This window comes from Pygoscelis adeliae, unplaced genomic scaffold (assembly GCF_000699105.1).
Source record: "Pygoscelis adeliae isolate BGI_AS28 unplaced genomic scaffold, ASM69910v1 Scaffold407, whole genome shotgun sequence".
NCBI classification, from domain to species: Eukaryota; Metazoa; Chordata; class Aves; order Sphenisciformes; family Spheniscidae; genus Pygoscelis; species Pygoscelis adeliae.
Window position 1 is genome coordinate 848,653 of NW_008825251.1, and position 11,382 is coordinate 860,034.

At 40.0% G+C, this 11,382-nt stretch overlaps 1 protein-coding gene across 1 annotated transcript in view; it reads right to left on the minus strand.

Moving 5' to 3' along the window:
* The window catches only part of NCOA6 (nuclear receptor coactivator 6), a 34,564-nt gene extending 23,414 nt beyond the window's left edge, over positions 1-11,150 (minus strand). Inside the window, 5 exon segments of the mRNA XM_009329334.1 lie at positions 2,843-3,659; positions 5,375-5,503; positions 6,957-7,079; positions 7,667-7,822; positions 10,885-11,150. Of these exon segments, the coding sequence (XP_009327609.1) occupies positions 2,843-3,659; positions 5,375-5,503; positions 6,957-7,079; positions 7,667-7,822; positions 10,885-11,119 (1,460 nt within the window). The 5' untranslated portion in view covers positions 11,120-11,150.
* Positions 11,151-11,382: the final 232 nt, after the last annotated feature.

Genomic DNA, 11,382 nt, shown 5'->3' on the forward strand with positions numbered 1-11,382 from the left:
TGGAAAACAGGAAGAAAAAATGAGAAAACCTATAACTGGGGTATGATAGGAAGAATACCTTTGAGTCTCTACTGCCTCATTACAGGTTTAGGCAGAAAGTGTTTTTTGCCAATATACGAAACCCACTGAAGACATTTATAGTTCTTATCTGTGCAATAATTCTGCCTAGCAAGCTACTATGACTCAGTTCAAACTGTAATTTAAGTACAAAACTTAACCAGAGAAGGCGAAAAGTCCATGTTTGACGTTTTAGAAACTAGAAATCAAAGTAACATAGTTTGCTGTTTTCTTCTCTACTGCATCTCAACTCTAATCAGGCCCTTAACTTACTCCATGTACGCAAACACAAATAACTGGCATTTTTGTTACAGTGATGTGCTCCTCTCAACAACTCTCGCCATTACACACCCGGTACAACACTCCGTGGCACTCCTTTGCACTGCTGCTGTGTGCATGCACACTCAAAATAACTTCTCAACCTAGAGTGGGCTGAGTAACCTCATGAGACAGCATGTCCAGAGTCCAGAACGGCTGCTCATTCAAGTAACCCTGCTATTCCTACTGCAAGAGCAAGTAATTTTACCAGGCCCCTGTCTGGCACAATGCCCACACTTTGACATATCAAGACATCACCGCTGCCCTGGGACAGAGAGCAAAACCTTCCCTCTACCTACCATTGTGAGCAGCAGCATAAATGGATTTAACAGAACCCACTTCTTTTTAACTCACTGTCAAATAGATGATGCCACAGACCTAGAAGCAGCCCTGTCCTCCCTTATTTTTGTGACCCACGATACATGGCCAGAATTTGACTTTGGTTCCTTCTACATGCATACTTAATTGTATTGCCTGTGTTAATTAATCTGGTCTTAGGTTTGTAATTAATATTTCAAGATAAGCAAGTTTACAGGCCAAATAAGACACATCTGCAAATATGGAACATACACTTTGTGAAACATCACATCACCGGACTCTAGCTTTAGTTCTGCTAAACCTTTAGGAAAGTTTTGCACGTAGGAATGCTTGAACTGAGAAAAAAGAAGCGTTAACTTGGCCTATTCCAAATCTAAGTTCTGATTTGCTAAATTAACTAGGTGAAATGGAAAACGTTTGAATGTATTCACTTACACCAAACCTTTAAATGCAAGATGGCTTAAAAATTGAAAGATCCGTAATTACAACTTAATTAACATATAAATTGCAGCAAGGAATGAGCATGCACAGAAGCCAGGCAAAAATCTCAGCAAGTGGAAGCAACACAGCTTTGCTGAAACCAACGGAATCCTGTCTTTTTAAATCAGCTGAGGATATAGCTCACAGCAGTATTGCTGATTTTAGCAATAAGGTCTACAGTGAGTCCAAATAATGTATTTTGATACTTTATTTGGGGTGTAATTTTTAAGTAAAAAAAAAAGGAGGGTTTTGTTTGTAGTAGGTTTTGTTTGTAGTAGGTTTACTTAGAAAGGAAGGAGAATACAGGGGTTATACTATCTAGAGGTCATGGCTATGCTACCTAGAGGGAATGATTTCTGATGGGGACGTATGGCTGGTGAGGCAAATCTGTGGCTGGGGAGGCAAATCTGTAGGGGAATGTGACTATAATAAATAATAAACAATTGCTTCCAGATGGAGACAAGATAAGATATACCAAGTATAGGGCACTGGCAGATCCTAGGAACAGTCTGGAAGAGGAGAACCTTGAAACTGAATCTGAATCAAATTCATCTGAATTCAAATGAGACTCCTGGTACAAACAGTGAAAACAAGAAGCTTGTCCAGATCAGCAGACCGAGCAATGGGTATTCCTTACAGCTTTTTGGACAGATTTCAGACGTACAATGTGAGAATGCAAGAAACTGGAATATATACGTGTGTGTAGGTGGACAAAGAACATGGCTCATATTTTATAAGTACAGAAAGAAAATATTTCGAAGGCTTAAGCAAGAGCTCATGTATGGGTATCTGAGAGCAGCCATTCAAGAAAAAGATGAACAAATGAGTGAGCAGAGAGAAGTGCTACAAGTCTGGCACAGAACTACAAAAGGCTCAAGGGGCAAAAATCCACCAAGGACACAAAGGAGATCTTGGGATTGACAAATGAAATTTCTTCAGTGTTAGAGAAGAATTCTAGGAGCAGTAAGTAAAAGATGAGAGTGCGGAGATCCGAGGAGAAAACTAAAGACAACAAAGCCAAAGGGCAAGTTAAACATCCCTTGACGTCTTAATTTTAGAATAGGGAATACAACAGCATGGCAATGATAGCTCTTTCCTCTTTTATATGGGAAGAAACTGATGACAAAGACAGGGTTAAGAGACATCCACAACTTAGAAAGGAAGATGCAAAATAATGCCTCACTTCTGTAGTAGAAAATGTAAACGGTGACAGAGGAAGCCGAAGAGAGAAAGATGATGTTCATTTGTTCTTATTACACTCTCCCTCTTTCTCAAAAAAAATCCCCCTCCCTTCTCCCCCCCCAAAAAAGAACAATCCCAAACCAAACCAAAAAACCCACACCATCTCCGAATATCCTGAAGTTGCTTAAAGGCGACAGAAGAATTATCAAGAGGACAACTGGCAGTCATAACCAGCAGCTGCATACAGCAATTTCTTTCTGCAGTGGCCCAGAGTCTACCCTTCGGTTATCACTGTGACACTGCAGGACAGAGATAGGCAGTAGAAATGAAGTGATGCAGATGCTAATTCACCCATACCGATTTTATACTCAATCTGTGCCTTTATTCTGTCTTTTAAAGGGTCTTTTCAAAACTAACAGCAACATCAGTTCTAGACATTTTATGTTTCTTTTCTTTTTAAAATAAAAGAAGGTCTCAGTACTTCTTACCTCCTAAACCAGGGTGTAAACCTTGTGGACCTTGGTTTTGCTGCTGCATCACCATGAAGTTGGGGGGTACGTTCCCCTGTTGCACCATAGGATTACGACTAGGAGAACTGACAGGCTGCTGAAATCCCTGGGGAAGCGTGCTACTCTGGGGAGGCCTTGGTCCCATCTGCTGCTGCGTCTGGTTAACTGTTGGAGATGATGCAGGAGATCCCTGCTGGAAGGAGGAGGGAGAGGAAGCAGGAGACTTGTTGGTCAGGTGGGGTTGTTGTAGTGGCGTAGGAACCCGTGAGGGCCCACCCTGAAGACTTTTCATTTGAGGAGCAGTAAACTGGCCAGGATTGCTCATTTGGGGAAAGTTTGAGTGAGCCTGGGAAGCTTGCTGGCTTCCAAAAGGATATGGAGGTGGAGGATGAGTAGGAGTTTGTACTGTTGCTAGAGATGGTCTTGCTTGAAGTTGCTGCTGCATTTGTCCAGGCAACGGGGCCTTTTTCCAACCCTGGTTTACTGTCAATGTACCCAATGCTCCCTGGGTTGGAGGAGGCTGAAGTGCTCCAGAAGGAAGCTGGTTCCAGCCAGGGGGAACTGGAACCTGTGCTGGTGAAGTAAATGATGGTCGAATACCCTGCTGTGGCTGCTGATGTGGCTGGGGAGGACGTGTCTGCAACTGCGTCTGCTGCTGTAGCTGCTGAAAGTTGGCTGAGTTCATCTGCCTGTTTACAGGAACTGACTGCATTGAATGGAGCTGGGAAGCTAAAGATCCAGATGGATGATTTTGCTGCTGGATATTTAGCCCAGATAAGAGTGGGTCCATTGTATCTATTAAAATAGCAAAGAAAAGTAAAAAAAATAACCTACTGTAGACAAAACCCAACCCAAAACAAGAAAGGGTAAATTGCTTGCTTGCATTTGCTTACTCTGCATAAGAATTCATGCTCGGGTGTTCCAATTTCTCCAACAGACAAACAGGCAATGCTCTGAAAGTTTTCAAAATGTTTGGGAATCCTGAGAAGCCAAGTCTTATCAATTTATAACCTCTACAATAAAGCACAATAGCTCCACAGTGCTTGTTGCTACAGACGAACGTAAGCCTTCTGCACACTTAGAATCATAGAATCACAGGATATCTCGAGTTGGAAGGGACCCGTAAAGATCATCAAGTCCAACTCCCTGCTCCTCACAGGACTACCTAAAACTAAACCATATGACTAAGAGCATCATCCAGACACTCCTTGAACTCTGACAGGCTTGGTGCCGTGACCACTTCCCTGGGGAGCCTGTTCCAGCGACCGACCACCCTCTCAGTGAAGAACCTTTTCCTAATGTCCAATCTGAACTTCCCCTGATGCAGCTTCATTCCATTTCCTCGTGTCCTACCGCTGGTCACCAGAGAGAGGAGATCAGCACCTCCCCCTCCGCTGCCCCCCTTGAGGAAGGTGTAGACTGCGATGAGGGCAGCCCTCAGCCTTCTCTTCTCCAAGCTGAACAAGCCAAGTGACCTCAGCCGCTCCTCGTAAGTCTTGCCCTCGAGACCTTTCACCATCTTGGTCGCCCTCCTCTGGACACACTCGAATAGTTTGATGTCCTTCGTGTACTGAGGTGCCCAAAACTGCACACAGCACTCGAGGTGGGGCCGCACCAGTGCAGTGTAGAGTGGGACAATCACCTGCCTCGACCAGCTCGCTACGCTGTGCTTGATGCACTCGAGGGCACGGCTGGCCCTTTTGGCTGCCAGGGCACGCTGTTGACTCATGTTCAACTTGCCATCAACCCAAACCCCCAGCTCTCTTTCCGTGGGGCTGCTCTCCAGCCTCTCGTCCCCCAATTTGTGTGTATAACCCACCTGTTGGGGCTATTATCCCTACCAGTTAAAAAAGTGGCATAACGAGGAATTAAGGTAGTGTCATAAACTAATATTCCCAGAATATTTAAAACATTTATGAAAAATGCTGTCTGTAAGAATAAATCCTGCACAGATCTACAGAAGCTGGCAAGTACTGCCACCATTTTATGGAGGGATAAGTAATAACTCCCTCTCATTTTCTGTAGTCCCAAAATGCAAGTAACTTGTACTAGCAGAATTGTGAAGAATAAACCCTAAACATTCACACACCCCAGATCCCCAATCCTTAAACTTCCAGTCTACCTACCCTTCCTGAAAAGCACTTGTGCTCAGTCTGGTGCATTTGCTTCCTACCGGAGACACCTGCCTCATTCAACCAATCCTTCTCTTACCTTTATCTAAACATAAAGCTCAGTCACAACAGTTCTACTGCAAAAACACTGCTGCTGCTGCTCGATGCATTTGAACAAAATACCAAGCAAGCTGGTGACTTGGCCCCCAAATTATTTGAAAAGTTTTATCAGGTTAATGGGGGCAGGGAGGGTTCCACAGAAAGAGTAACTCCCAGAAAGGGCAGGAGAAATACTCCAGGACAATTCTGGAGTACGCTGAGCACACACTCAAGCTTGTGTGCTGAAGAGTAAAAATTCAACAACATTTTCAGGTCAGTACTGTGACTAAGTTTTACCACCTGGCTGTGAGGAAGGCCGAGGTGTTCTTGGCTGCAGCTCAGCACTGGCACCACTTGCCACCATAGAGGAGGGCACATTTCCACTTTGGGACATCATGACAGCTGCAGCATTGCTCACTCTTATTAAACCTTAAAAAATAAAAATGAAAATAATCAAGTCTTGCAGTTTTTACACAGAGAAGAATTTTAATTTTTTCTTGTAAAAAAAAAAAATCCGTTTGTTAATAAAATATTTCTTTAGACTTTAAGAATTGTTTATCCGAAATAACCTGAGGACATGTATCTCTGTCTGAAATCTTAGATTCCCTGGTATAAAACAAGTAAGGTCATGCTGAAGCTTCTCCTTTAGCACCAAACCTTTAAAAAGGCTATACTGCCGACTCATGGATTATTTGAGCCTGACTTGCCACTAAAGTCACCAAGTGACAAGATTGTATCAAAGTTATACGTACAAAGGTTTTTGCAAAGTCTGATACTGAAAAGTAACTGAGGTGTTGCAAGAGAGAAAAATTTCCATGTTTCACTTCCACAGGCTGCTGTTGTACAAAATGGTTTATATTGTTGACCCGTTGGTTATATTATTGTTATATTTATACTGTTTACATTTATATTGTTGACCTGCAGGCATGAAATGAAGCTCATGATCGTCACAGTGAAGATTAGAGCAGCCGCTTTCAAAGTAAACCTTTCTTTAAATGCTTTACATTCCTTGTTAAGCACAATGATTTAACTGCTGTTTAATCAGGTTTCTACAGAGGTGAAATGTTCTTTCCATTCCTACTCATCAATAGCCACACATGCATCTTACATTAACTCTGACAAAAAACGCTCCCAGTTTTAATTGCTTTAAATCCTATTTACTAAGATACTAATTAGTTTATTTTGCCTTATGATTCAGCTACTAAAATAAATTACATAGTAGCTTTCTTTTAACTCTTCGTAAAATCTGACTTTTGTAGTTAAAAATTACTTATCATGCATACACAATGCTCTAAAATGTAGTTTAATAAAACTACACCTATTCACAAAAATCAATTCTCTATGATCAGATCTCAAGAGTTTGTCAGAAAATAAAAAGAGAGACTAACAATGACGGTCCTGTCATTCCCATAATTATAATGGATTTAATGTAAAATAGTTTATTATTGTACACTGAATAAAGGCTTATGCTCATTTTCATAAAGGTAGCCAAACAGAAAACTGCGATAATTTGTGCACACTTCAAAGTGAATTCACTAGTTTAGACTCATCTGCTTTAACAGTCTTTATGTAAAAAAACAAAAAACCAAAACACTAAAACCAAAACAAAACCCCGAACCACCAAACCCTCAAAAAACCCCAGACAAATCAATCTGCCCCACCCAAATCACTCCAATGTTTGCGGGACAAAATGCAGCCAACTGTTTAGTTTACGTAATGTGGGACATGGTTTGACAGTACAGAAACAAGAACACACATTAATTAAAATGGCAATTATAATTCTGCAAACAATAGTTGCTATAATCAGTGAAATTTTACGATTGGCTTAGTAACAAATTTCAAAGTGTATTAAGCTAAACAAATAAAACCCAAAGGAATTTACCTTGTCCCCCTTGCATGGGAAACCCTGTTTCCATTCGCACCGAGTTGCTTGCTCCCAGGGGCCCATTGATTCGGACATCTTGGCTTCTGTTTTGAGCTAAAGCTAAATTGATAGCACCTTCCCCTAAAAGTAATGCACAATTTGGGTGAACTGAATGATACACAGAAAAGCAGAATACAGACATTTTCAAAAGGACATTTAAAAGATGTCAAGGAAGGAAGAATAAACTTTACCTATAATGTGCACTTTAGAAGGACAGTTATGCACCATACTACCCTTATCTTCTGGATTTCAATTTTAAGAAAAAAAGCCACCATGACAAGCATTAAATGCTCTTAGTTTATCCTGAGTGTGCTCTTGGACAACTGTCCAGAAAGGACATTTTAATTGTGAAATCCACTGAAAACTTGTTTTTAAGAAAGCCCCATATGAAACAATTAGGGGAAAAAAGATTAGGGCGCATTTTGCCAGCTAACACTCAAAAAACATTTTTTAGGAGGTTTCCTGATGCTCAGAGGATTTTCAGCTATCATTTTTATTATTAAACTTATTCTTGAAAGAATAAAAGTCTTGAGCTACCTTTTCACGGAAGTCATTCTCCGAATTACTAAATTAGAAGTTTTGCAACATTAACCAAGTACATGAAAATGCTTGTTGAGTATATTAAATGTTAGCTTAATGCCTCTGGAAGCAAATTAGGTGTGAAATACCTTCAATTTGAACTGAGAGAATTCCCAGGTCACGAAGCTGTTGGTTATTATTCTGAGCCAGGATTCGCAGCCGCTCAGCAGCTTCACGGGGTATATTGAAGGTAACGCGGACACTGTTCCAAGGCTCTATCTTCTGCAGTTTTAACTTGTTGGATTCTTAAAAGAAAAATGGTCAGAGTCAGTGCAAAGGCAGTTTTAAAACACGTATGATGAAATAACTTGGTAAAAAAGCACAGCTGAAAAAACTGAAACAATTATTTGGCTTGGAAAATTATCAGCGGTTAGTCTCAGGTACAGATTTCTCCAGCACAGGCGTACAGTGACCGATACTGCCAAACCACTTCAGGTATTTTCCAAAAATGAGCAATACAAAAACTACCCAAGTGATAACCGATGCAATAGCCAACACAACTACTTGATAATATTACTCAAAAATTTAAATATTCTGTGGATAAACTACTTTGGAAAGATATGAAAATATCTAATAAACCAGATTTAATAAATCTGTTAGTGAACCAGATGGATGTATGAAAAAAATGACTGCAAGAATGAAACCCTCGTTCTTGAAATATTTGCTCTACAAATGCTTGTGAAACCATTTTTTTTTCTTAAAAGGCCAGTGCCAACAGAGTCCTAGCAGTATTTCATTAATTCCTACCATGTTATACAGTTTTTCTGAATAGGTATGTTCAATCCACTGCAAAAAAACATGTTAAAGTCATGCAAAATATTTAGTCGCAGGTTTTCTGAAAACCTGTTCTACATATGAGTGTTTCTACGTAGATCAGTTGTTTTAGAAGTAACGGGTGGGAATTAGTAAAAAGGTAGGGCAGTCACGTTGGATATATTTATCTGAAGTGGTACCTAACTAAATTATTGCTACAAAATGCATTTAAGGATAATTAAAAATATATTCCTAATACAGGTTTATAAGCGTCCAGTTTCTAGCTTTCTGAAAAGGAAGTCCCTTTGAAAACAGTAAACATTGGCCCAAATTTTAATCAGCCAGTTCTTCCACTGTAACACCAGATTTACTAAAAGTTTGCCAACTTCTTGATTCTGAAGAACATGTCATTTAAGAACGCCAATAACTCATTCCTATTGAGGAATCTCTTGTCCTTAACTAATTCACCAAGTCCCTTCTGCTGCTACAGTAATGGTATTATTAAATTCATCCTCTTTCTACCTATAAACATGTTTTTGGCTGGAAACATGACAGGAGTAGTTTTAAATCCTCCTTTTGTAGAAGTTTGAACAGTCAAGTATTTACTGTTATTAATGTTCCAATATTTTACATATAAAATTTGCATTATCAGTTTCAGTATTTCTAAATATTAGTACCCGAATTTCTCGTTTTGCAAACATCGCATCTGCTAAGTCTAAACCAATGTTATTTACTAACTCAACATCCTGAATATCCTATTTTGCTCTGAATCAGTTTAAATAACTTGTCACATGGATAATTTCCAAATTAATTTGAAATTGATTTTAAAAATTTGCTTTCTGCTTTCTCAGCTGAGGTCTGAATCATGTTTATTAATCCTGTCATTAATAGTTATAACAAACCCAGCATGCAGATGCCTCCATATAACAAAGGCATGTATATAACAACAGCTACAGATCGAATTTGTTTCCATTCAAAAACTACGCAACTCATTTATGGTATTAACACGTATCTTTTCACACCAGTAACTATCTGTTAGTTTTATGTCCATTTCCAACTGTTTACAAGATACAGCTCAAAACAGTGGTATTTCTTCATAGTATTTTTGTCTTATCACAGCTTTTTTATCTCCCTGAGAGAGAACAGCAAGGACCCCAACAACTGATGCCAGACCCAACTGACTACAACTGGACAAAATGGAAAGAAAAGAACGAAGTGACAAAGAAATTCAGTTTGGTTATTCAGAAGTCATAGGTTATTTTTCTGAAAAGGTATTTTACATTATTGAAAAAACAAGCAATGCAGTGAACATTTTAAAACCTAATCTAAAAAATTAGGTTTAATATTAGTCTTTGTGTTTAAACACAAAGACTGCCTGCCTAAAGAAGAAAGGTGGATTCCTCATTGTACGGTGTGATTTCAAAAGACCATGCAAGAGAAGAGCAGCATGCTGGGATGGCGACCTATAGTTACCAGGAAAAGCTTGGTTCACAAACAGCAGAGAGAGGGAGAGAGAGAGTGTGTCTGGGCAATTACGTGGCTTTTAGGCTGTAGTTATATGACATCATGCCAAGTCAGATCAGCGCTGCTGTGGTTCCCGTCTCCAAGGCTCTTCTGGTTATGTGTTCCTGCCACCACCCGCCTGGCTTTATCTGTTTCTATAGCAAACTATACTGATGGCAAGAAATTAAGCTGTTAACCTGACCGTTCAAGTAATACCAGATGAGGGGCATTGCTGGGGAAACTGGCGGTGGGGAGGGAGCACATCATTGATCCAAGCACACTGACCCAAACCATCACAACGCTGCTCCCTTACCAAGGGAGGGCTGTAGATTAAGAAAGATCTTACTTGTACAAGCAAGACTACATAACTGAGCAGCTATAAGTAATCATCATAAGAACCTTTGCAAAGATGCTCAGACAGTGGACAGATGTCTTTTTCCAGATCTAGACGTGCTGGTAAAAGACGTTATTGTCCCCAAAGCCTGCTATCACTCACTAGCTACACAGCTGTCCCCAGACCTCGGTGGGCACACAGGGATATGTGAGAGCACTCCACGTCCCTCATCAGGAAAAAAAAAAAAAAAATCATGTAGTGTAGGTCAATGTAGCAGCAAAGGGGCAGTAACGTCTTGAACTGACACAGTTACTTGAGAATGAACCTATTCTCAGATGAACTGCGGTTGTTTAAATTAGATGGTTTTGGTAGCAAAAAACATCTCCTGTGTGGACAAGCCTGGTTTCACTTTCATTTAACACAGCAATGTGTAATGGAGGGAAATGAAAGAGAAAAAAAACAAGTATAACATGGGAACAGAATAGGAATAAATGAACTCACTCATGAAATCAGTTTTGAACAATAAAACAACTGCAGAAACTTGTACTCTGTGTCTCTGAGAAGAACAGCTGCCAAATTCACTAAGAATAACCCCAACAAATCTTATTACAAACTAAGTAACTTGAAAACAATATAATCTATTTCTTTGTACAAGCACCCTGACTACATAAATAAATACTTTAAGGACAGCTGAAAAATGACAAGAAGGTACATTACCCATGTGTAAAAGGCCAGGCACATTCTCCAATATGATATCTAGTTTCTGCTCAAAGTCTCTGTCATCTATATTTCCTTTAAAAGCTACAAAGATGGTGGAATCCTCAGGAGCAGCCTCCTGTTTCAGTTCATCTTCCTCCAGTCCTGAATCAAAATCCACCTCTAAGTCTTCCATAGCTGAGGAGTACAAGGAGGCATATGTATCTTTTAAGTCAGGTAGATCATCCAAAACCATTGTTTCCAACAATGGGAGCCTGTCAGACGTTAAGAGGATGCTTGGAAGGGAAAAAAAAGTTACAGTAAGTGTAATAGTAAGTGAGTAAAGACATTAACAACTGCTTTCAATGGCACATAAGATCATTGACAGAAAAACCTACCGGGTGACCCAATGCTAGGGTCTGTGAGGCAAACTGTGTGACTTTGAAAACGGTGGCCATTGCAGTATCCAAGCTGTTCGTCCACTAGAACAAACAGAAGTGGTTTTCTGACAGAATCCTG